The sequence below is a fragment of the Macaca mulatta genome, chromosome 14 (assembly GCF_049350105.2).
Source record: "Macaca mulatta isolate MMU2019108-1 chromosome 14, T2T-MMU8v2.0, whole genome shotgun sequence".
NCBI classification, from domain to species: Eukaryota; Metazoa; Chordata; class Mammalia; order Primates; family Cercopithecidae; genus Macaca; species Macaca mulatta.
The window spans coordinates 76854472-76881601 of NC_133419.1; the positions used below are offsets into that span (position 1 = coordinate 76854472).

Below are 27130 nucleotides of genomic sequence, written 5' to 3' on the forward strand. Positions count from 1 at the left end.
TTTGTATTCCGACCACAACTCCCAGCACCCTCCGCGATGTCTGTCCTTTTCTTTCATAACGCGGAGGAAAAAAAGGACAAGATGAATGGAAGGCTTTTGGTGTTTGTCCTCCGAAAGGCGGGAAAGGCGAACTACACCTCCCGACTGGCCGCGCGCGGCTGCGCCTGCGCCCTGTTATCTGTCGCCATCTTGCCCCTTCAGAGGCACCGCAAACAAACCCAATTCCTGGTGTCCCCTAGTCTTGGCGGAGGAGCCTTTTAGATGAGCCCCGAAAGGCCGGGCAGGTGGGTGACTCTCTGGCAGGGTCCTGGAAAGAGCTGGCAGACCAGCCAGGGTAGAGGAGCGCCGGGCCAACCATTCGGAGCCCGGCTTGGGGCTCCCAGCCCCATCCTCCGTTGTTTCCTAACGGGATCGTGGGGCTCCCCGAGGTGGACTCAGGGGGACTCTGGCAGGCCTGGTGCTGGGACTCCGGGGGTCTAGCTCTGGGAGACTCCCGGTGAGTCCAGGTCGTCTGGCTGGCTGTCCGCTGGCTTACTCTCTCTCCGTTGTCCTCTCCGCTGGGGAGGGAGTGAGGCGTGGGTGCCAGCCGGGACCCCTGACAACAGCTACTGGCCCCGAGGGGCTTGGGTCGTGGGCTTGACATTGGAACCGGCGCCGAGAGGCCCGGGTGAGGAGCCTGGGCGGGCTGCTCTTGTTGTGGTGCTGCGAGGGAGTGCGTGTTTGGAGAGGGGGCGGGGCGGGCTTGCCTCCTTGACACTTGAGTGGGGAAGGATCCTACAAGATCCCGATTCCCCGAGCGGGCTTCGGCAACTACTGCCCGGGTTTCCGATGCGTTGCGTCCCCGCTGTGGGGTCCCCTGGCTGGGACGCGCCGGGATGCCGTGACGTGGTGCTCGGTTCTAGCAGCCTCCGACCGCCTCCAAGATCCTGTCGGGAGGCGGGGACTGGCTTGTGGAGGGAGCGGATTCCTTTGGCTCTGCCCCTTCTTCCTCCTCCCCACCCCTTTTCTTTATGTCATACTGCCGGCTGGGGCGCGCAGTCCAGTTCTCCTTGCCTTGGGTTGGTTCTGAGCTGAGAGGACTATGGGAAGTAGGGGGAGGGGGGCTCACCTCGGGACACAGAGTTGGAGTTAGCAGCCCCAGCGCCTGGGACGGGATATAGCAGTTATTTCGGTTCTGTGTCTAACTTCTAGGCTAGACAGTGGGCTCATTCATTCATTCGTTTTACTCAGTCGCGTCAACCATTCACTTACCCATTTAACAAATACTTTACAGCGGCTGTACTCTGTGCTAAGCAGGTATTGCGCGAGTCCCCAGCGCCGTGTAGTTTTGTGTTTTACACTAGAAAATTCCCAGTTCTAAGTAAGTTCCTGGCAGCTAAACTTTTGGTAAATGGTTTTCAATAACTACAGGATCAAGATTCATATTCCATTGTTAAGACTTGAGGAGATAGTTATTTAGTACGTTTCTTTAACTTGCTAGGAGCTTCACAAATTTTATCTCATGTAATTCATAAGTGAGGAAGCTGACAGGAGTCAACTTGCCCAAGGTTGGTAGTACCACCTATTTATTAAATTAAATGCCAGCCACTATGAAAGAACTTTACATATAGTGTTCTTTAATACGCATAACAAACTGGGTGGTATTACCTCTGTTTTATAGATGTGTAAAGCTTAGGCTCAACCAGTAAGTTGAAAAGTTGGGACTAGAAACCTAGAGGTGTCTGGCTCTAAATCCTGTGTTCGTTCCACTGTGATAGTTCAAATGGTTTAATTCTTGATTTGTCAGAAGTTGGAAAGTGTGGTGGTGAGAAAGCATTGTAAAATATTAATGTCTGTTTGGTTTACTTCTTAGCCTGTGGCTGGATCTCCAGGTGAGTGGCCCCTTGAATGTACTTTGGTACTTTGGTAATTTGACTTTTTTTAATTTTGTTCTGGTAGGGAGGACAAGCTCTTTGGGGCTACCAAACAGAAGCAGCAATGCCTGTTGTGTGGCCAACCCTTTTGGATCTCAGCAGGGATGAATGCAAAAGGATTCTTCGAAAATTGGGTATGACGTTCATTGTTTGTTTTTTTACCTCTCTATGATACTTTTCCCTTTCTGCCTGGGTCATGGCTGTTGGCATGGATGTCATATCTCACGCTACATCAGAAATTCTTTGGAGATACAGTTCCCATCTTACTCATTGTTGTTTCCCTCAGTGCCTAACATAGTGCTTTGTAAATAGTAGGTGTGTGAATTGTAATAATACTAGTAGCTAAGATTTATTGAGGGCTACTTGGCTATTCTGAGTCTTTTTTATACAACATCTAATTTAAATATTTTAAGAATTAACTTGGTCGTTTGAAAGCCTGAAAGGTAGGTGTTTTTTGTTTGTTTGTTTTGTCTCCATTTTACAGATGAAGCTTAGAAGCCAAGGTGATGGTGATAGACATCCAGTCAGTATTTGAACCAGGGAATATGCTTTCAGTCTCACTTTAACATACTCTTAACCTTCATGATTGTATGTGTCAATTATATACTATTTCTGAATTCTAAATTGATGTAAGCTATGCTCACTTTTTCAAATTATATTTTACTATCAATAATAAAACATTTTATGCTTGTAATTTATTATTTAGTGCTTCTTTTCACCTACAGCAGCCTTTCTTAACCAGTATTGAGGGAAAGAATTAAGCCCTAATGCTAAGGTATCCATTGTATGTAAAGAACTAACTTCGTCCTGTGCATCTAGAATGCTATTAATTGTTGCTTTCCTTGGGAAAATTGAGAAAAAGTGTTATTACTCAAATCATTTTGTGTTCTGTGGTTCAAATGAGGATCTTTGGTTGAGAAATGCTGCCTTAGACTGTGAGGACCTTGTCTTATATACCACTGTAGTTTCTGGCTAGCACAATAAATGAAATAATTGAAAAAATAATTTGAAAAAGAGATTAAATGTTTTGGCAGTGGATATGCATTGTTCAGATAGCTGTGATTTTAAAGGAAAAGTATAGGTCTTGAATTTAGACAGACCTAGGGTCTTGGTATTATTACGAATGACCCATGTGACCAAGGACAAGTTATTTATTCTTCCTAAATTTGTTGATATTTTTGTTTAAAAAAAAAAAAAGGATAACACTGTCTGCCTCATTAGTTTGTTACGTGTGTTAACAGTATACAAAAAGGGCCCATCATAGTAAATCTTTGTTGGGAATTTTTCTTTGTAAATCAGATAGAATCATAGCGGCTCTGGCCCTGTCTGTCCTTTTATTCCACCCAAGGCCACTGTGAGGATTTCAAATCACTTTTTAACAGCGTCTTTTTTTTTTTTTTTTTTTTTTGAGACGGAGTCTCGCTTTGTAGTCCAGGCTGAAGTGCAGTGGCCGGATCTCAGCTCACTGCAAGCTCCGCCTCCCGGGTTTACGCCATTCTCCTGCCTCAGCCTCCCGAGTAGCTGGGACTACAGGCTCCTGCCACCTCGCCCGGCTAATTTTTTGTATTTTTTAGTAGAGACGGGGTTTCACCGTGTTAGCGAGGATAGTCTTGATCTCCTGACCTCGTGATCCACCAGTCTCGGCCTCCCAAAGTGCTGGGATTACAGGCTTGAGCCACCGCGCCCGGCCAACAGCATCTTTTAAAGCAAGTCTAAGAGTTGTTTTTGGAGAGGGTGTGGGGATGTCAATCTTTTTTTTTTTTTAACCTTATATCCAAACTTTTAGTGCTAATCTGAAGATAGTTTTCTACACACTTACATACAATTAATATAACTTGTTAGTTGCTGATTATAAAGTTGGATTCATATTTATTTAATAGCTGAAATTGCAGAACATATCACAAAGACAGTAGATTAGATTGGGGTTTCTGGGTTTGGGGGAGTTTGAATTGAGAGGTTATGTTTAAATATGGTAACCTTTAAGTCTAAATTTATTCCTAATTTTAGTCAGAGCTGTGTGGGTAATGTTGCTGCAGAACTGCTTCTATACAAAAGAAAACAGTCATCTTGTATGGTAATATAATCTTCACTGACCCCTCACTTTGGGGGGTGAGCTTTGATAGTGATTAGCCAAAGACTTCCTCCCCACCCGTTGGCTTATTATCATAACAATGAAACCTTTTAATCGTCTGCAAATGCTAACTCTAGGTCCAAAGTTTAGAAAAGGTACATACGGTTTTTAAAAATTAGCTGTATCCTTTAAAAAATAGTTATAAATCATTTTAATATAAGATGTTAAATACTTAGATTTTACATACATATAAAGAAATTGGGATAGAGAATTTCTTTATATATACTGAATGTGTCAGTGCTAGATAAATGCTTCCTTCTCTCTGTCTTGCCTCTCCCCTTGCCTATTTTTGTGATCATTCCTGAGCTGTAGCTCCAACATGGGACTTTATGGACTATAGTGTATTTGAATGGCTGATTTAATGGACCAAATTGAGGGCTTTATATAAATGGTTTGGCAAATCTTTCGTTTTTGGAATGTTCATATGTATTTATTATTTTATTCTACTTTTGTGTTTGCAATAGAATGGCATGAAAAATAATTACAGAAATTCAGCTAAATTTGAGGTATGTAAGGATCTAAGGATACCCATCAAAATGGACATCAATAAATGTGAAGGAGGTTGGGAAGCTAATAGGGTTCTTTACAATGAGTGAATTTCTTGTGAAGAGGAGGAAGTGATGTGGATCCTATATCTGTGGTAACTGTGTTCAGAGTCCCAGTTTTGTGTATGTGAGGTTGCCATCTCTTGATTTTTGTACATGACTTCTTAGACTTGAAATGAGACTTGAAATGTCAGAAATATTGTCGTATTTCTTTAGTTAATTTTATTTTTTCTGAAGTACTGTCTTGATCATCATAAATTCCACAAGTCACAAGTGTGAACTTCTTTTTCATTTTTCTCAAACTGTTCCCTCACTTTGACCTCTTCATTTCTTTTTACGGCATTGCTGTTCTCCTAAACATTTTGCAAGCTGCAGAATCTGACTTCCTTCTGCTGTTACTTCCCACAATCAATCAATTACTGAGTCCCATCAAATAAAAACATTTTAGACTGGAAATAGAGGCTTTTCTCAGTCTGACCACAAACTACTTTTCCATTTTTACCGTTCTCTGTTCTCTTACATGTGTGAACTAAAATCTTTAAAGTAGTTATTTGGATATATTTCTTAGGTGCCTTGTTGGATTTTAGTCACCTTAAGGATAGGGATTTTGTTTTGTTCCTAGAAATATTCTCCATGGTACCTTGTAGCAGTAATGTTCAGTTAGTAGTTTGGTTTGAGCTAGTGACTATCCAAATACAGACATATTTTTACTGCCCTTAGTGTAAAACTCTCAAACATAGTTACTGTTACTGGAAGTTACTGGAATAATGTGAAACATTGTCTGTTCTTTTACTCTATTTCTTTTGTACATTTGCTTTTTTTTTTTTTTTTTTTTTTTTACCCTGCCTGCCTGGAGCACAATTCTCTTTCTGATTAAAGCTTCTGCTTCTACACTAGATGATGTATTTCTCCTCTGTACTTTTACCATTGTATGTAAACTGTATCATAATTGCCTGATGACTTGTTTCACTGTAGCTCTCTATTCTAGAGTTAACTCCCTGAGGGCAGGATTAGCACACCATTTGGTATATATAATAGGACTCAATACTAATTTCATAAATTGGGGAGGGCATAAACATTTAGAGTATACTGCATTCTTGGTTATCCCTAGTGCTTTTTCTGGACTCTATTCTGAGTCTGATAAAAGCTGAAATATGTTTCCTGAAACTAAGTATTTCCTTCACTACTCTGAGCAGCAGAGCTTTGTCCTTCAAGAGTGACCGCCACATTGAAATGTCTACATAGTATCCAACACAGGTTGAACATGCAGGATGTTTAAACTTAGGGTCATTTGGTTGGACCAGACATTCCTTTTTTTTTTTTTTTTTTTTTTTTTCTGAGACAGGGTCTTACTGTGTCACGCAGACTGAAGTACAGTGGCGTGAACATGGCTCACCACATCCTCAACCTCCCAGGCTCAAGTGATCCTCCTACCTCAGCCTCCTGAGTAGCTGGGACCATAGGTGTGCACTACCACCCCAGCTAATTTTTAATTTTTTTGTAGGGATGGGGTCTTGCCATGTTGCCCAGGCTGGTCTTGAACTCCAGAGCTCAAACAGTCCTCCTACCTCGACCTCCTGAAGAGCTGGGATTACAGATGTGAGCCATGGTGCCTGGCCAGATTTTTGTTTTGCTTTATTTTGTTTTTTGAATCAGGATCTTGCTCAGTTACCCAGGCTGGAGTGCAATGGCATGATCACAGCTCACTGTATCCTTGACTTCCTGGGCTCAAGTGATCCTCCCATGTCAGCCTCCTAAGTAGCTGGGACTACAGGTGTGCACCACCACACCCAGCTAATTTTTTGTATTTTTTTTGTACAGCCAGGGTTTTGCCATGTTTCCCAGACTGGTCTTGAACTCTTGGACTCAAGCGGTCTGCCCACCTGGGCCTCCCAAAAGTGCTGGGATTACAGGTGTGAGCCACCATGCTTGGCCCTGGCCAGACATTTCTATTTTATGTAAAAATATTTAAGGTAGGCAGCCCAGCCCAGTCTTCTATATAAAGCTTATTTTTGACAGAACTGTGAATAATATCAACTGAATGAGACTATTAGTTTATTTTTGGTGTAGTACTTAGTCTGTGGGCTCACGTTTTTTGAGTTTCTCTTGTGTGTGAGGTATTTGCAAATAACAAATACTCATGATAACTTGACTATGAAAACAACTCTGGTTTGGACATTTATTTCCCACCATTCTGGTTTGCTCAGATATATCTGTTTCATAGTTAACGGTTTAAAACAACAACTGTTTTATTATTTCTTGCCATTCTGTGGGTTGCTGGCCTTGTCTGAGTTCTTTCAGGTATTCAGTGGTAGCTTATATGGGGACTAGGCTGAGGTAGCTGGCCTCTCTCTTCATTTGCCTTCTCATTCTGGGCGTCTTCACAGCTTGGTGATCTCAAAGTTCCTGAAGGGCAAGGCCTTGTATGCAAGTACTTAGCAAGCTTCTGTTTGCATCATGTTTGCTGTTGTTCCCTTGGCCAAAGCAAGTAATATGCCAAGACTAGAGTCAATGTGGGAGGGTACTACACAAGGGTAGTATGCAAGGGCGACATTGAGAGGCGTGTATAGTTTATTGGAGGCCATTGGGGACTTTTGATTTTATATTTTAACCAGTCCTGGAGACTGACAGTTTTCTTTCTTTTTTTTTTTTTTTGAGACGAACTCTCTCTCTGTCACCCAGGCTGGAGTGCAGTGGCGCCACCTCTGCCTCCTGGGTTCAAGCGATTCTCCTGTCTCAGCTTCCCAAGTAGCCAGAATGACAGGCACCTGCCACCACAGCTAAGTTTGTATTTTTAGTAGAGATGGAGTTTCTCCATGTTGGTCAGTCTGGTCTCAAACGCCCGACCTCAGGTGATCCACCTGCCTCAGCTTCCCAAAGTACTGGGATTACAGGCATGAGCCACTGCTCCCAGCTTGACAGTTTTATTTCTTAATGGTTATTTCTGTGGAAAGAGTGAAATGAAGATGTCTGGTATTAGGATTCAGTATATTATGTCCTAGTTGCTGTAAGAGCATTTCGTGTTTATGTTTCCCAATTAGTCATTTTGATGATAGTTTTTATAGATGCAGAGGATCTTACTTCTGGAGGGGACCTACAAAGTCCCTTCTAGGTAAGGAAACAGGTTTAGAGATGAGAAAAGACTTACTGAGTGTCACGCAACTAATAAGTGGCAGTGCTGGAGCCAGAATATTTTGTTCCAATATTTTTTCCATTGCATAGTATTTACAGTACTTTCAACTACACAGGAGGGAGGTAGAATATAGTTTGAATTCTTAGGCAAGCCTGAGGAATTATTTTAAGAGTTGATTAATGAAGATCCCTTTTAGTAATGCTGAAAACTTCTTAGCCTTATTACATCACTTGGTGCCTATTCCCAGTTGTTGGTATCATTTGTGCTATATGTTTTTCAGTGACAGTGTGTGAAACAAAATATCTACTGTTAGATTTTTCTGCCTAAACATTTTATATACATGACTTCTGTGAGGCAATGAAAAACAAAATGATGTAAAATTAGAAAATCACATTTTAATGTTATTAGATAAAATTTTTGAAAGGAACTTAAAACAGTATTTGTATTTGATTATTTTTAGTTTTTTTCTCTGAAGTTTCACTATACATAGCCACAGTATTAAAATATTAAAGGCCTATCTTGATCAAATAATTTTCTTCTTCTAGAATTGGAGGCATATGCTGGAGTTATCAGTGCACTTCGGGCACAGGGGGATCTCACCAAGGAAAAGAAAGATCTTCTTGGAGAACTATCAAAAGTTCTCAGGTAAATTATCATAAACGTTTGTGAGACGTGACTCTAGAAATTTCATTTTGAGGGATTTTATTACTTATCACTCTCAAATTAAGTAACTGTCAAATTAAGTTGAAGAACAGAGGTGTTCAAATTGTTGGTGGTAAGAGACTCCATCCCAGTTGTGTGCTCTGTTACAGAAAATTATATAACTTACCATTTATTGTGTAATCCAGAATGAATATAATCCAGAATGAAGAGTGTGCAAACTCTTCAGAAAGAGTTGAAGGCGGGTTTTCTTACTTTTGGCCCACCTGGGAAAGGGAGGTGCTTTTGACATAGGTGAAAGAAAGAAGAGCAGTAACTGGATATGATGATCTAGAGTGGCATTTGCTGGAGGGAAGAGGTGATGTGAGGAAAATGCCTTAATTTACATAAATGGGTAGTGATTATGTGGTCATTGCCTTAAACATAGTGTTTTTAAAGTGAAAATATGGAAGAGGCTCTTCCTGTTACTTAATATTAATATAGGGATGTTATTAAACCAAATTCTCAGTTTTATTGTTTTCATAGTTAACAAGTTGTATTTCTTTGTTGTTTATATTTCTCATAAATTCTGTTTTCTAGCCTCTTAAATGTTTTGGTCCATGTTAGAGATATAGCTTAAGTAGTATGGAATACAATTTGAAGAGCGGTATTCATTTTATTGAGTATTTATGAATGGAATGGATGTAACCTTTTAAAAAGTTGTTTCCTATTATTAACTTTACATGTGTTTAATCAGGATTAATATAAGCACATTTTACCATTGGTAACATAATGTAATGTAGAAGATATGCAGCTAAAGTATTGAGTAATAAAGAAATATTACCCTGGTGTTAAGTTGTATAGCATATAGCCACAGGAAACAGATTATCTTGCCACTCTCATTTGTCTATTATATTCATTAAACGTTAAATTATAGACTCTTAAGCTTTAGAAAAGACCTTAGAAAACTTTCTTGTAAGTGACAAAATCCTCTTCTCAGCAGTCACAATTAGGAAGCCATTCAGCGTCTGTTTGCATGTTTAAATAGCAGGAAGCTCTGCTAATCTTATCCATGGTCTGACATTTCTGAAATTTGGAAGTAATACCTTGATATCAGGCTGAATTTGTCTTCCTATGATTTGTAATTTGCAACTAATTATTTCTGCAGTTACACATAATTAGTATGAATCCTTTTCTAAGATGTTAAAGCGTTTGAAGATACTCCTGTCTGTATCTTTTCACAAAGCAATCTTGTCTCCCTTCTTCCCCCAGAAATGTTGACTTAAACATTAATGAGGCCGGGCGCGGTGGCTCAAGCCTGTAATCCCAGCACTTTGGGAGGCCGAGACGGGCGGATCACGAGGTCAGGAGTTCGAGACCATCCTGGCTAACACGGTGAAACCCCGTCTCTACTAAAAAATACAAAAAACTAGCCGGGCGAGGTGGCGGGCGCCTGTAGTCCCGGCTACTCGGGAGGCTGAGGCAGGAGAATGGCGTAAAAACCCGGGAGGCAGAGCTTGCAGTGAGCTGAGATCCGGCCACTGCACTCCAGCCTGGGCGACACAGCGAGACTCCGTCTCAAAAAAAAAAAAAAAAACAAAAAAACATTAATGAAAGTATAGAAAAGAGCTGCCTGCTTGGCAGAGTTCTATAATGGCTATTTTTCTTCATAGCATCTCAACAGAACGCCACCGTGCTGAAGTTCGGAGAGCAGTAAACGATGAACGGTTAACAACAATTGCACATAAGTAAGCCATTAGTCATACCATCCCTGATTTTTTTTATGACATAGTGTAACACAGTTTTGAAACAGTCTTCCTATTGTGTAGCAGATTCCTGAGTCTTTTAAGTAACAATATCTCTATACTCAGGGATCCTGATCATAGCAGTAAAAGTGATATTAACTGTTTATTCAGTTGGTTATTTTTTTTGCATTTGGTTAGGCAAGCTTTAAGTACTCAGGTCAAATCCTGTTACAATGTAATCTCTGTCCAACTAAAAATCACCATAATTTAGCGGATGATTCATTTACTTGAGACCAAGTTCAATAACAAAATATTGTGTCCCTTAAAATTAAAAGCCCTTTAGAGGTTCTTTGTAATGGTATTTGATATGTTATTACCTTATAAACAGGCGTTGTAACTTTTTTGATATCTGACTCATTATTTCATGTATTTTGAGATTCAGAAAAAAATGTGAAATTTGTGTTCTGTCTTTAAGAAATATGAATATAACATCTCTTAATTTATTTTTAAAAAGCCAAAAAAAAAATAAAATGATTAAAGATTCTTACCAAATTGTTTTCTGATCATTATAACTATTTAAGAGGAGGGGTGGAGGGTGGTAGAGGATTGAGGGCAGGGATCAAGCCGTAATTGAGTACGTATGGAGACAGTGCCTCCTATAGAATACAAAGGATCAGAAATTAGCCTTTAAATGTTTATACAAGATGATAAAACATTTCATAAAATGTTATAGTATAATTCATTTATTTTTTATTTTTATATTTTAATGTTAAATGAAACTAAAGGGAAAAATTCAGTGCATTTCTATAATGTGAGAACTTAAACATTGTATTTAAACGAATTGGCAATATTTGAATTGACCCCCAAGAGCTTCATCTTGTGCTTCACTGTCCCTCATTTTACTTAACATAAAATGGGGTGCTGCCTTTTCAACAGCATAGTTTGAAGGTTGAGCTGTTTATTCTGGAATTTTGAGATTCTTCAGTGGTAGGTATAGAGATTCTATAGAAATTTGAGATTCTTCAGTGGTAGGTATAGCGCTGTAGAAATTTGGGAATTTTCCATTAGAGACATTTAGTAATCTAGTTGCTAGGCTAACATGGTTGAAACACTCAAATATTAATTAATGTGTTCCTTCTTTAATTTGCTGTAAGATTTTGACTTGGGGTGTTCTAGAAGTAATGGTAACTGAGCCTAGATTCTAATTTGAGAACTGGTAATAGGAAATGTATGTGCTAGAGAATAAAGTAGTAAACCTTAGCTTGCATTCAGAGGCACTTAGAAACAAATTAGTATTGTAGAAGCATTGGAATGGTATTGTGGGGCAACTAGTTGTAAGTTGATGCATCAGTTTCATACTTAAAGGATAACATTTATTTAGTCTCCTTTTCCTTTTTTCCCCTTTAAAGAATGAATTTATCCTTATATTTGGGTGAAAGACCAAGTTACAGGTATGCAAATAGGTTATTATTATTTCAGGCTTTTTCTTGTATTTATTTCCAAATTGAAGCTCTCAATTATTCAGGGGCACATTATTTCCATTTATGAATTAACCATGCCCCTTGCTTTCCTTCTCTTCCCCTCCTCCCCCTCCTAATACTGCCCACCCTTTAGCCATTTTGCTGCTTGGGAGTACTTCTAGTCAGAGGGTGGGAAGGGAGAGGAGGTGAAAATTTTAATTAGTCATTTTACTACTTGTTAGTTGTCCTGGAAAAGGTTTGGTGGAAGAATTTACAAGTATTTGCCAAAATATTTTTGGATAATATTTGAGTTTCTTTAATCTGTTTGACCTCTCCCTTTCCCTCCTCTCTCCATTAGCATGGATAATTGAGAGTTGGCTTTTATCTGCCTGTGTTTCCTCTTTTTTCTCTCCTTTTTGATTTCTTTAATACATAAATTTTATTTTTTTGGAAAGAGTTTACTTCAGTGTATAATTTTGAGCTTCTTAGGTTTTTCTATATTCTTGTTTTAATATATTATTGTTTTAGTTGGATCAGATGTTTTTATTTACTTGTTGAGCTCAAGGGGTCAGTGAGTGGGGATTGATGAGGAAGGAATAGATCTCTCATTCTTTTCGTCTCCTCTGCCCTCTTCCCCTCAGAAGTAGCAACAGAGCCTAGTTCCAAATATTATCTATAGGAGGGCTTCATACTCCAAGCCTAGAAAAACAACTAAAGGAATGCATCTGAACTGACTGCATTCTCTTTCTCCTCCCCTCCCCTCCCCCCACTCAAAATAGGAGTTTAGGTCAGAAGGAATGTGGTTGAAAGGTGATGAGAAAGCTGAGAAGATTGAGCACAAAGGAGGGGGAAACAAAAGGAGTGGCATATCTGGGATCAAAGAAAAGCCTTTCTTGTGGCTTGAAACATAACACGTGTTTATTGATTGGCACCAGGCCACTTATTAAGTAGTTTGATACTCTTAATTCAGTTTTTAATTACGTCAGAATGTTACAGTATTAACGCCTTGGATGTCAAGGAGCTTCGGATTTTTTAATTGGACCACTCTTGCCCATGTTGTCTCTAGATTGAGGAGAAAGTGGCTATCTGGAATTTCTGCTCTCTTAATCCTTTCCCCATCACTCAAACATTCACAGGATACTGCATCAGTTTCTGTGTGAGGATGAGGATTTCTTACTGGTGCCTTGTACACCAAAGGATATGTGGGCCAAGGTAGTTTCATTAGTATAATCTTAGATTTCTCAGAAAAGGGACTGGGGCAAGGTTTCCCCTGTCATACTTAGTATAAATAGAGAGACATTCTTATACTCACACTAAGGTATCTCAGTGAAGCCCTCCAGGAAGATGTTTAGTCTATAAAATCTAGTTTAGATAACTTGTGTAACTAATGCATATTTACACTTATATCTTCATTACTAAGCAAATAGGAATTTCTGATCTAATTCTAACATGATACTTAATTTTTCACTCAAAGTTTGAGCATGTTTGCATGAGTAGAAATTTGGAAGATTTATAGATCTTTCTAAAAGTTGCAGTGGTGTCTTTTGCACTGCAAGTTTTGTCTTTTCAGTAGCATACGTTCATGTGCTTCAAATTATTAATCTTCCATAATTTCTGCCACCACTTAAACAATACACCAGGTAAGTGTAGATGTCACTTAATTTGTGTGGTAAACTCTCACCAAGCAAGCTTATTGTGATATTCTAATAAACTGATAGCAAAATAAAAGTAAGCCAAGAATATGCTGAATAGCTTTTAGAATTTTTTCCTCTAACAATTAGCTTTTGTGTCTCTTTCTTGTTTGTACCATTCTTTGTTTCAAAACTAGCATCAACTTGGGGATTATATAATAAAAAATTTGTGAGTGTTACTGAAGTTTTAGGAATTCCCCTTTCTTTTGTCTTAGGTAGGACTGTGTTAAACCATAAGGGAATTTACACATTTTCCACAGTAAGCCAACTGGATTCATCAGCTCTTAGAAATTCCTTTCTGAACTGAACTTAAATCCTTAAATTGTAAAAGTGATTTATTCCATTCAATGAAAGTTGGTAGTAATTCAACAGCAGTATCCAGTTGGTATACATCAAAGGCAAAACCTATTTGAAAAATTTTATACTTTCGACTTATCTGTCAAATAATTTCAGTAGTATGATTATGCTGGTCGAAGGATACATTTATTAGTTGTGTGACCTTAGGCAAGTTATTTGATGTCTCTGACTCAGTTTCCTCATCTGTAAAATGAAGGTAATAATACTACCAAATTCATAGGATTGAAGAGTTAATACATGTAATATGTTTAGAACAATCCTTGACATAAGTGCTTAATGATAACTATCATCATTATTATCATTATCATTATTCCACTGCCCACTCACAAGGGCTTTTATACTCTTATCTAAATCTGAGAATGCGTGGACATACAGAGTCTTAAACTCTAAGTTAGTTTGAAGAACCTATGGTTTCAAATGCAGAAATATTTCTGATTTAGTGAAGAGATTGATTATTTCTGAGTGAATTTTAAACTTCAGCACTAATCATTAGTCAGGGTCTTTCATGGAGCCAATTTAAGAGAAATGATACAACTACCTTTTGCTATTCCAACCTCTGGTTGAATTCTTGGGATGAAATTTGTTCAAGGAATTTAGGGTAGATAAACTGAGAGTGGTGTTTGCTTAGAGAGAGAGTTCAATTGTCTTAATTCCTTCTTAGAGTGAAGAGTGGTATAAATACATAAAAATAATGGCGCGTTTCTTCTAGTGTCCTTAGATCTAGTCTATTTTTAACAAGAAGGATAATAACAATACATTGTCAGTGACACATATGGTTATATATACAGTACTCTTCCATTCTTTTCTACTTAGGCTCCCTCGTTTACTGCCTCAATTTCCCTTGTTTGAAAGCCTTAGAACCTCTGGCCATGCAGGCAGTTAGATAATTTTCAAAAGGTTCAGTGAATTCCATCCTTAATTAAGGAAAATCTAACTTTTAAAATTATAAGTGCTTATTACTTTCTTGGTGTTAATTATAAAATTAAGTTCTAAATATTAGTTGAAATACTAGTTTTCATTAGTGATAGCAGATTTAAGTTAATGAAACCAAAGCCAATATTTATTTAGAAGGCATAGGAAGATTTTTTGTAGTTTCATTTATGTTCATGATAAGATTCAGATTATAGAATAAACTGTGTAAGAACCTAAGTGTGTGACATTCCTTGAATTGTAATTATTCATAATTTTGATCTTGCTTGCTTAAAATAAAGCCTCTCCTATTCCCTCAGGGCACTTTTTATAATTTAAAAAGTTATATATATTTGAGCATATATGTTTGATTTGTTTTTAGTGATTGAAAACCCTTGTAGCAGCGCTTTCTTTTTTGTTTAGTATGTCTGGACCTAATAGCTCTTCAGAATGGTCCATTGAAGGTCGTCGATTGGTACCACTGATGCCCCGGCTCGTTCCCCAAACCGCCTTTACTGTAACAGCTAATGCTGTTGCTAATGCAGCTATCCAGCACAACGCATCTCTTCCAGTGCCTGCAGAAACAGGAAGCAAGGAAGGTGAGTAGAAAAATATGCCTGTGTTAGAGAGTACTTTTTCTTAGAATCTGCAATACAATTTCAAGAAAAGTTGTCTTATTTTTCATCTACTTATATTCAAGTGTTTAAAGGTTATGAAACATAGTAGGAAACTCTAATTCTGAAATTAGACTGCCAGATTTTTAGTCTTAGACAAAATTTAAGTCTCCCTTTTGTCGAAGGTGTGAATTATGTTAATCATCAAAATTGCAGAAACCTCGGAATGGATTTTTGATATCAGTGTGTCTTGTTAAAAATGAATAGAAGACCTTAATGGATGACATTAGAAAATAAATAAGGTAACAGAAGTCATTTAGCTGCTAAAAAATGATTCTGAACTGATAGCTTTAGAAAATAAAGCTCCGTTTTCATTTTCTGGAGTCAGTGATATATGCTACTTCTTTGTTCTGGTTAATGAATGTGCTGAATCCATTCCCTGGCAGAAGGGCTTTCTTATCATTATTTATCTAGTAATTGACACATGCTTTAAAAATCCTCCAATTCTCTAGAGACCACCAAGAGTAATATTAAATTTGACAGAACATATTTGGATTGACTCAAGTAGTTTAGTTTGATGTTGCATGACAATGACCCTAAAAACAATGCATTTGTCAGGTTACTCTGGGGAATTGTCTTTGCTTGCCTAGCAATGGCCATGGAACAGAGTAAGACACTCTTTTTTATGCATGACAGGCTCTGTTTTAGGGTGACAAAAGGTATATTTGGAGGAAGACAGTGTATAAACTTGGCCTCCATTGAGTTCCTCCATCTACCGACCCTCAGGTAGAGTGGAAAGAATATAGAGTTTCCACTAGTCAAATCCATGTTTGAATCTTAATTTGTCATTTCCTAGCTGTATGACCTCCAGCAAATTTGAGCTTCTGTGAGCCTTGGGTTCCTCATCTTTAAAATGAGAATGCGATATTGTGAGAATTAGTGAAGATGTATGGAAAGGATTTAGTGTGTGGTACTCAATAAATGATGCCTATAACCTATTCTTACTGTTGGTTAGCTGTATCCCTTCATTGAATGATAGGTTGAAATATGATGTTGTCATTATTTTAGTTGAGTTGTTGTGCTGCTTGGATGGCAATGACTAGTGAGTTGATTTGTAGAAAAGAATGTTACCTTGATTCTTCCTTAGTGGCCACGTTGGAAATTGCTAAGGTTAGGGAAAAATTATCCACCCATGTCATCGGTGCTGCTATTAGTATTAAAAGGGAATACAAGTAAGTGCCTGTTGTCCAACTCCTGCCATGAGTGAAAATTATTTTCATTTTTCTTAGTATAATTTTAACTTTATTTCTTTGTAACTGCGTTTTTCTCCATCAGCAATGCCACCTGTTGACAAGCTGTTAAATACTTGGGAAAAATCTATTTAAGTGATAATTTTCAGGAAAGGTTATTAATGCCTTTTAATCTGTGGACCTAATACCTAGTACTGGCCTCTGACTTCTGATCACATGAAAATGTTAAAATTGGCCTGCAATAAAAATACTTTTTTTGTATGCCTGGACAGTTTTGGTGAAAGTTAACAGCAAACTTTTTTATCGTTCCTTCAGTAGTGGTTTGCTATTCCTACACAAGTACCACGTCAACCCCAACCTCTACCCCTGTTCCAAGTGGCAGCATAGCAACGGTTAAGTCTCCAAGACCTGCCAGTCCTGCCTCCAATGTAGTTGTCTTGCCAAGTGGAAGTACTGTTTATGTCAAAAGTAAGTGATATTCTCAGTGTTATCAGGGCCGTCTTGGCTAAATGCTGCAGTCTAGGCTCTGATTAGACCTGCCTTCCTGGATTAAATCATTGGTCCACTAGCTGTTAGCAGGGTTAGTTTTTGAAGATTTTAAATAATTCCTTTCTTTACATATGACTAGGTATATATTGCTTTTTTAATCAGTTCTGGGGTTTGAGAAGTGACTTCACTTTTGTTCCCTGTGGGTAATCTGCCTTTGAACTGTGCTATCCTTAAGAATTCACTTTTTGATTGTCATGAAATAGAAATGTTGTGAATAGAAACTGAAGGCATGTGCTTATGTGATTTATTCAATATTTCTCCTATAATTTTAATCTTTGTAGTATTTTCTTAGATTATTTTACGGAATGTATTATCCAACTGTTAGATTCAGTGAAACATTTTAGAGAACCTATCTTTATTTCTAATTGCCTGTAATTTTTGAAGTTTCTTTCGTTTTTAGTTTTTAATTCCTTGATTCTACCCTATGAAGCAGTTTGGTGTCGTGCTCGTTTTTTTTTTTCATTTTTTTGTTTTTAATTTCGGTTATGACAATGTTGCTTTATATTTATTTATTTTTAATTTGTAAAGAAAAGGGGCCAGGCACAGTGGCTCACGCCTATAGTCCTAGCACTTTGGGAGGCCAAGGCGGGCAAATCATCAGAGGTCAGGAGTTCAAGACCAGCCTGGCCAACCTGGTGAAACCCTGTCTACTAAAAAAAAAAAAAGCCAGCCATGGTGACACATGCCTGTAGGCCGAGCTACTCGGGAGGCGGAGACAGGAAAATCACTTGAACCTGGGAGGCAGAGGTTGCAGTGAGCACTGCACCGCAGCCTGGGTGACAGAGCAAGACTCTGTCTCGAAAAAAAGAAAAGTGGTTGATTTGGCTCACTACTCTGCTGGTTGGAAAGTCCAAGTTTGGGTGAGGATCTTATGCTGCTTCAACTCATGGCAGAAAGTGGAAAGAGAGCAGGTGTATGCAGAGAGATCCCATGGTAGGAGAGGAAGTGAGAGACAGAAACTGAGGAAGCCAGAATCTTTTTAAATTTTTTATTTTTTGCTTTGTTTTTCCTATCAACTGGAGGTCATTAATATTTGATTTTCACTTTTCTCAATATAGTTATAAACTTGATTTCTTTGTAACTTAGAGGTAAAGTTTGCTGTTTTAGGCAGGAATTATTCTAGGTCTTTGTCGGCCCTGTTTAAGAGTTAAAAAATTGAAGAGGTAAGGGTTATATTTTATTACTAATTTCAGGAGTCGTGCTACATAATTGTTTATGTCTGCTCTGCAGATATTTCCTATGTTAAGTTGCTATGTTTTATGTTTCTCATTTGATTTTTAAAAAGTCTAAAAAAACAGTTGAGGCTTTAGTTCCTAAAGAAAAAATGCAGAATCTAGGACTATAATTAAATTTATATCTGATTTCTGCGGATTTAGCCAAGGTGGTCTTTTAAAATAACTGTAGAGACCTACTTTTTGGTCATTTTTAAAGCACTAGGTTGGAGCCGGGCGCAGTGGCTCACGCCTGTAATCCCAGCACTTTGGGAGGCTGAGGTGGGTGGATCACTTGAGGTCAGGCATTCGAGACCAACCTGGCCAACATGGTGAAACTCTGTCTCTACTAAAAATACAGAAACTAGTCGGGTGTGGTGGCAGGCACCTGTAATCCCAGCTATTTGGGAGGCTGAGGCAGGAGAATCGCTTGAACCTGGGAGGCAGAGGTTGCAGTGAGTGAGCTGAGATTGTGCCATATACTCTAGGCTGCGCAACAGAACGAGCCTCCATCTTAAAAAAATAATAATAAAAGAAAAGAAAAGAAAATACTAGGCCAGGCATGGTGGCTCGTGCCTATAATCCCAGCAATTTGGGAGGCCAGGGCGAGCGGATCACCTGAGGTCAGGAGTTTGAGACCAGTCTTGCAAACATGGTGAAACCTCATCTCTACTAAAAATACAAAAGAATTAGCCAGGTGTGGTGGCGGGTGCCTGTAATCCCAGCTACTTGGGAGGCTGAGGCTGGAGAATCACTTGAATCTGGGAGACGGAGGTTGTGGTGAGCTGAGATCACATCATTGCATTCCAGCCTGGGCAACAGTGTGAGACTCCATCTCTTAAATAAATAAATAAGTAAAATACTGAAAGTGCATCTCAAACATGAAGAAACTATTTCACATAATATGTAGTTTTAAGTAACTGGAAGATTATTGCTTTATGCTCAGAAGTCATACCAACAACATTAGTTTGGGATATAATCATTTATTTGCCTAACTTTGTATGTGCAAGGCACTATACTGGGAAAACAAACCAATAAGACTTAGTCATTACCCTCTGGGAGCCCCTTACTAATAGGAGATATGTAGACAATCACATTGCCATCTGGTAAGTGGTACTGCTTAGGGGAGAGGTGGATTAGCTTTGCTTAGAGGAATAAAGGAAAGCTTCACTAAGGAGATGGCTTGTAGGATGATGATTGCAGAATGAAGAAGAGGTCATTGATGGTAGGTGGTATTCCCCAAGGAACAATAGTATATGGATACTCAGAGTTGGATAGAATGTGGTTAAGGTGGCTTTGGGGAATGGTGAGCAGTTCAGAATCCCAAGATTATAGGGTTACATGGGGTTGGATGTAACAGGTATTGTGTTCTTGGAAAGATATGGAGTCTTGAATGATATGGTAATGATTTTGTGCCTCATCTTGTAGGGAGATAAAAACTACTAAAGGATTTTAGGCAGTGCATAGGAATGATTAGATGTGAAATTTTGTAGCTAGTCGTAGGATTGAGGGTAGATAGAAGTGGACAGACTGGAAGCATGGACATCTTTTAGGTGATTGTTGCCAAGATACAGGCAGGAGATAAGAAGGCCTGACGTGGCCATAGGTTTAAAGAAAGGAGGGAAGGCCAGGTATGGTGGCTCACACCTGTAATCTCAGCACTTTGGGAGGCTGAGGAGGGCGGATCACCTGAAGTCAGGAGTTCAAGACCAGCCTGGGCCAACATGGTGAAACCCTGTCTCTACTGAAAATATAAAAATTAGCTGACCATGGTGGCGGGTGCATGTAATCCCAGCTACTTGGAAGGCTGAGGCAGGAGAATCGCTTGTACATGGGAAGCAGAGGTTGCAGTGAGCTGAGATCACGCTACTGCACTCCAGCCTGGGTGACAGAGTGAGACTTTGTCTTAAAGAAAAGGAGGGAAGGCATTCAGAGACCACTTTTCTGAGGGAGGATTGATAGAACTTATTGGCTAATGGCTTAAGACGGAGAGAGGTCAAGGACGATATAAAGATTTTAAAAATAAAGTGTAAAATGCAAGATTAGTTTGGTATACATATAGCAGTATTGTCGTTGCCCTTCAGGTGTAAGCTGTTCAGATGAAGATGAAAAACCCAGAAAACGAAGGCGAACAAACTCTTCCAGCTCCTCTCCTGTTGTTCTAAAGGAAGTTCCAAAGGCCGTTGTTCCAGTCTCAAAGACGATCACTGTGCCTGTGAGTGGTAGTCCCAAGATGAGCAACATCATGCAGAGCATTGCCAACTCCTTACCACCCCACATGTCTCCTGTGAAAATAACCTTCACTAAACCGTCAACACAGACAACAAACACAACAACACAGAAGGTATGTGGTGGAGGGAGTCTCTGCCTGCCAATTGTTTCTTTCAGACAGTATGATTCAGATTTAATAAACATGCACTGAGTGCTTACTATGTGCTTGGCATTATGCTGGGGATGTTCACATCTTTTACTTTGTTTAATTCTCCAGATAAGGCTTTGGGATAGGTATTATTATTTCACTTTTGCAGATGAGGCTTTGCGATGTTAAATGACTTGCCTAATATGACACAGCTAGCCGATCTCTTCTAAGAATTGTGCTCTATTTTATCATTGTAATCCTATTTGGAAAAAAATTTAAATAGAAAAATAATTTTAACCTTTATTTGTATGACCTTCCCTGTAGGAACTCAGATTTTAATTTGCCAAAGTAGTAAAGTTGTCAGGTGTTTTATAGAAGAAAGGAAGGATATAATTAAGTGAATAACTTTTGTTATCTTCTTTTTAAATTCTTTGTATGCTATTATTAATTCATTCTTAAATTCTTCTCTAAATATGTTGAAGTCTTTAGTATTTTGTCAGTTTCATGTTATTAGACCCCTCTGTCTTCCCACACTGATCTGGATGGACCATAATGGCTCTCTAGGCTTGTTGCACACCTATGTTTCCGGGTTCTCTCCTTAACCATCATTCTGATCTTCTTTATTAGTTTCATTGCTCATTTTGCTAGAGCATATCCTCCAGTAGCTACCTGGTGTATGGGTGGATGGAAAGTAAATTTTGGGGGGCCTTGCATGGTAGACTGCAAATTTCTTTATTCTACCTTCCCACTTTTTTTATGGTTTAACTAGGAAAAGTATTCTAGGTTGGAGGTCATTTTCCCTGTCAATTTTTGAAGGTGTTGTTGCTCTGTTGGCTTCCAGCTTCCATTATTGATTTTGGGAAGTCCAGTGCCATTCTAATTTCAGATCCTGTTTTTCTCTTTACAAACTTTCAATAACTTTCGGAATTCTGAAATTTCAAGGTAATGTTCCTTGGTGTGGGTCTTTATTTCATCCATTAGGTTGTATGCTCAGCGGGCCCTTTTATTCTGAATATTTATGTCCTTCAATTCTGATACATTTCTTGAGTTATTTATTTGGTTTGTCTCTGTTTTCTCTTTTTGGATCACCTGTTACTTGCCTATTGAACTGACTACATTGATCCATTTATCTTTCTCGTTTCCATTTTCCATTTGTTTGCATTGTTTTCCTATTCTCATATAATGGTTAAAAGCCTATATTTTGGAATTGGACTTCCTGGATTCAGATCCCAGCTTTTGCCACTTAGTAGCTATGTGACTGTGGGAAAACTAAACTCTCTACCTGAGTTTTCTCATCTGTAAAACAGAGAAAACAATGTAATTATTTTATAGGACTTCTGGGTGTAAATACATGAAACAATATATGAAAAATAGAGCCTTGCACGTAGTAAATGCTCAGTATTTTTATTTTCTTTATCGTTTAATTTTATTTTTCACTACATTTATATAATTTTTCATTTTTGCTCTCATACTTTAAATTTCTAGTAACTCTTTTTCTCTGAAAGTTCCTTTAAAAAAAAAAGCGTCCTGCTCTTTCATAGAAGCATTGTATTCTCTTACCTAATGAGATTCATGACAATTTTTTAAATGTTTTCTTCTCTCATGTTCTCTCTGTAAGTTCCTTTTATCTATTTGTTTTGATCCCTTTTATTTAGTTTTCTTAAGTGTCTGGCTGTCTGCTTACGAATGAAAATAGGCACTAAAAAGGTGACAGAAAGCTCTGTATGTATGGGTGGGACATGCTGACTGGTGACTTTCATTGTAAATTGACCCAACTGGACTATTTTATTTTGTTCAGGAACATCCACTACCCCTTTACCTCCACCATTTGTCACTGTCTTTAGGGCTTTTGTTTGGACTGGTAGATTGCTCAGAAATATCCCAGTTTCCTACCTTGAGTAATATAAGCCTGGGTGGCAGTGTTTTGTTTGGGGGTTAAATGGAGGGAAAGGGCTGGGTGGGCTCACCATTCATGATATATATACTTCACTTAACTCCTCTGTTTTTAGCATAGTACCTGGCCTCTCAGATGTGCCTGATGTCATTAGATTTCTTTGTCAGTCTCCCGCATGACACTAAATTCTTAGCCTTCCTTAGGATAGGAGAGAATAACTAGGGATCTAAATGGTTCTTAAATAGATTTTCAACTAATTTTCCTCTCTTTAGTTGCACGTTTATCCCCACTTAAGAAGTATCTGGTGTTCTCAATTCCTGAGTCTTTCTGGGGCTCACAAATGCAGGTTGCCTTATTTTTTTTTGTTGTTTACTACGTTAGGTTTTTACTTTCTTGGATATGCTTAATCCATTCCTATTTGTCTGCTTTCCAGTTTCCAAACTTTATAGCTGTTGTCTCCTTTTTGTTTTGACCTTACAGGTTTATGTGCCTTTTCCCTTTTTAAAAAACAATCCCTTTATGCTATTTTAGAGGGATTTTGGGGAAGGAGTTTCAGTAAATTGTGTGGTCTTTCAACCTTTGAATCTTTATTCCTGTGATAACTTCCCCTTAAAGAACCTCCTCGAGTTTCCTGCAAAGATGTCATTATATAATATATTAAAAATTATCATTATTTTCTTAGTAACTAGAAATGATAATGAGCTGATCTGTGGGATGTAATTCTATTTTCAGTCTGAAGATGAGGGATTATGGTATGGTATTAGAATCAAACAAAAACGTTTAGAGTCAGGAGTCCTGGGTTGGAACCCTAGCTCTTCTAGTATGACCTAAATAAATTAGTCTTTCTAAATCTGTTCACTCATTTATGAGATGAGAATGATGTCATCTTAGGACGTTATTGCAAGGATTAAATGAGATTGGATATTTAAAGAGCAACATAAGGTATGTATTCAACAATTGTTGGTTCCTTCCCTTGCAGGTATTTTATGTAATATAGAGTTTTGTTTATTTACACTGTTGATTAATAGCTGTTCCAAATAAATGAATTCATCACTTCATTGAAGCATATCCCTTCATATATAGAAATTAACTATTTTTGATGACTTCTTAAGTTTTATACTGAAGATAATTTTTACATTTTTATTTGATGACTCCAAGACAATCTTTCTGAATGTCACTTTTTATATGCTATTATAGTTATTGCTTTCTAAGCTGGCCCTGTATTAGGTGGCATCATTCTGCTCTACCCTGAATTTTTAAGTCTGCTTACTTAAATGTTTTTACTGCCTTTGTTGCTGGATCTTATTTTCTCAGTAATTCTTCTCTCTTCCCCGCTTCTTGTCTACCCTTTTAATTTGGTATTTGAGAAATAGTAAAGCAAAGCAATAGCTAAAAGACTACCTACCTCCCATCCATATCCTTATGTTCCCGTACTCTGTTTTATTGTTATTCATTATACTTATAACTAGTTGATATTATATTGCAAAGTTGTTTATCTTCTATTTCTCCCAGGGACTATAAGCTGCTAAGGGTAGAGACTTTGTCTTATTCTTCAATTTATTTCCTAGTATTTAGAATAGTACCTGGCATGTAGTAAGTGCTAATTAATGTTTGTTGAATGAGTAAATTAATTAATGAACGAATAGATGTATCTGGTTCCAATACTGGCTTAGCAACTGCCCTTGAGCCTGTTTCTTTATAAAATAAAGATGATCATAGGCTAGGTGTGGTGGCTCACACCTGTAATCCTAGCACTTTGGGAGGCCGAGGCAGACGGATCACCTGAGGGTGGGAGTTCAAGACCAGCCTGATCAACATGGAGAAACTCCGTTCCTACTAAAAATACAAAATTAGCTGGGCATGGGGGCGCATGCCTGTAATCCCAGCTACTCGGGAGGCTGAGGCAGGAGAATTGCTTTAACCCGGGAGACAGAGGTTGCAGTAAGACGAGATCATGTCATCGCACTCCAGCCTGGGAAACAGGAGTGAAACTCCATCTCAAAAAAAGAAAAAAAAAAAAAAGAAAAATACTTAACATAGTACATACAGTGAATGCGCAGTAAATGTCACCTAATACTATTAACTTTTCAGTCTTCTTTGTTAGACTAAGCTAAAGATACGTGTAGTAGATGAGGGCTCAGTGAAGTTTGTGAACTTTATTTAAGTTCATTGACTTTACCATATATTTATTTTTATTTTTTTTCTTCTGAATTTTCAGTTGAGAATGGATAGTTGAGGTTTTCAGACTTGTGATATTTATAAGAGGGCTTATTTATCTCCCAAGTTATATATGAGCCATACCATGAGAGTTCAGGTTCAGAACCTTAGATTTGTCTTACTGTGGTAAAAAAAACAAATGTTTAAAACAAATTAAATTAAAAATAAGACTCATTCATTCCACAAATATTTATTGAGCACCTACTATGTTCCAGATGTAAAACTGTACTCTTTTACTTCATGTGTACTCAATGCCATTACTTTTATCATTTTATGGACAAGCCGATATGGGTAGGACTAATAAATGTTCTTGGAGTTTTATGTTTTCCTCTTGCTTGGGTAATTGGATTTTTCTGAAATCTATCCAAGGCTGTCACCATTATTGCATTCACCTTGGATTTGTCACAAATCCTGTATAAGGCAACTTAGGAATTATTGTAGGTGAAGTGATTTTTATATTAAGTATAATTATTTATGAATTTGTGGACTTTATTCAAATTCAAATAGGTAATATATTTTCAGGGTAGACACATTTCCACCTGTGTTAATGTGGTGCCTTCATTTTAAATATAACATTGATGCAGCACTTATATATCAAAGCAGCGGAATTTAGCTTTATGCCTTCATGTGCTTGATTGATATTTTTCATTTTGTCCTTAGGGTGCAAGTCCCAGCACTCTTAAGGAGTTTTTGTGAGTGCTAGAAGGTCAGTAATTTGAATTATGGCCTGAATAAACACTGTTTGGTTCACTTGGTTTTAAACCCCTATACTTCCCCCTATTGTAATGAGTAACTTTAAAGTGCAAGTAGGTTTCCTCCAAGGTGGATCTCTAATGAAGGATAACTTCTTTTCAGATCAGAAATCATCTTGCAGACTGAAATCTCAAAATAGATTTTATCATTTGTATCTGTAACCTAAAATATGCTCTTAAAGACTGTAGATTCATTTTGCTGAAGTTTTGTCTTAATGTTAAAGCCTACATGTATACTCTAATTCTGAAATTGCAAATATTTGGTACAAGTGTGAATGCTTCCCTTGCCCTTGCCCATGACAGACATTGCTAATTAACTGTGGCATACTTTCCTGCTAAGCGTTGGTGAATTCTTATCTGTGCCTCAGAGTTCTTATAAGCATTGTACTCCAGGAGGCTACTACAATTAGTTCAGAACTGGCAAAAGTGAACCCTAATTGCCATTGCTACTCTAATGGTTTGGCTGTGGCAGCAGCTGTGAATTCTTTGGATTCTCAGAGGTATCAGAATTTGGGGAAAAAACAAGAGAAGTTTTAAGTGAAACAAAGTATATTGAAATACATTTTCAGATTGATTTGATGTATAATGCCTTTACTGATATCCTTTTCACATTTATTAAGTAGTAGTAATAAGCTACTAAGTACCATTTGTTGACTGCCAAATATTGACCACCTGCTATGTGCCTAGCACTATGTCAGATGCTTAACATTATTATATCGTTTAATCCTTGTAGTGACTTTGCAAGGTAGGTATTATTATCCCCATTTTATAGATAAAAATCAGAGTGCAGAGATTCCAACATGTCCAGGGGCCTGCCATTTTTAAGTGGCAGAGGCAGGATCTAAGTTCAGGTTCATGTGACTCCTAAACTTGTGGTCTTTTTACCATATTGGTCTATTTCTCAGTTGGTATCATGGTTGATTGTTGTTTTCTAATAATGCTAGATAGGTGTTTGCTGATCAAGTCTATCTATAAATATGCTGGTCGACTCTGTATAGGTGTTTGCTGATCTTATGTATCTTTCTTGATGCCTCAAATAATTAACTAACAAACTCCTTAAAGTAATGGACAAGTACTTATATCTTGTAATTCTCTGTAACACTGGATAAGTACTTACATTTTGTAATTCTTTATAACACCCAAAGTGTATAATAATAATGTTATGGTCAGAGCTTCTTTGAGATGTAGGTCCAGAGTACAGACATATTTAGTAAATTTTGACTAACTTCCGGCCTTCTTTAGAAGTGATATAAAAATGAAAAAGAATTTTCCCTTAAATTCTTTAGATTTTTCAAAAGTTTTTCTTTTCTAGGTAGGTACAAATAATGTCATTTAAAGAGGAAGGAGATAATCTGCTCTGTTTTGGGTTTTACTGTACCACCCCAGAATAAAAATGTGAAACTACAGACTTCTAAATAATTTTTGTGTTCTCATTTGTAAAATGGGGATAATAATAGTACATGTGTCATAGAATTGTTGGGAGATTTAAATAAGCCGATACATACTAGCCCTAGGAGCTATTCTTGATTCTGTTTTTTTCCTTAACCCTGCCATTTCCATTCATCAACAAATCCTATTCTCTCTACTTTTCAAAATAATCTGACTCTGATCTCTTCTCTTTATTTCTACTACTAACAGTCCAGCGCAAGCAGCCTCTATCATTTTTGCTTGGTCTGATGCAATAGTTTAACTGGTCTCACTGTTTCCCCTCTTGCCTCTTATCATGTAGCAGCTAGAGTGATCTTTTAAAACATACATCAA

The 27130-nt window shown here is 37.9% G+C and overlaps 1 protein-coding gene across 50 annotated transcripts in view; it reads left to right on the plus strand.

The window, feature by feature from the left end:
- Positions 1-168: 168 nt before the first annotated feature.
- Positions 169-27130, plus strand: part of EMSY (EMSY transcriptional repressor, BRCA2 interacting) — a 104775-nt gene continuing 77813 nt past the window's right edge. For 10 of the 50 annotated variants that reach the window (XM_015115228.3, XM_015115231.3, XM_077963866.1 and 7 more), the window contains exons 1-8: positions 169-284; positions 1939-2047; positions 8268-8367; positions 10035-10109; positions 11516-11557; positions 14947-15122; positions 16703-16855; positions 20232-20491. In XM_015115228.3, the coding sequence (XP_014970714.1) occupies positions 1978-2047; positions 8268-8367; positions 10035-10109; positions 11516-11557; positions 14947-15122; positions 16703-16855; positions 20232-20491 (876 nt within the window). In that variant the 5' untranslated portion in view covers positions 169-284; positions 1939-1977. The remainder of the gene's footprint in view (positions 285-1938; positions 2048-8267; positions 8368-10034; positions 10110-11515; positions 11558-14946; positions 15123-16702; positions 16856-20231; positions 20492-27130) is intronic. The other 40 variants (XM_015115230.3, XM_077963869.1, XM_077963908.1 and 37 more) reach the window with 8 other exon arrangements.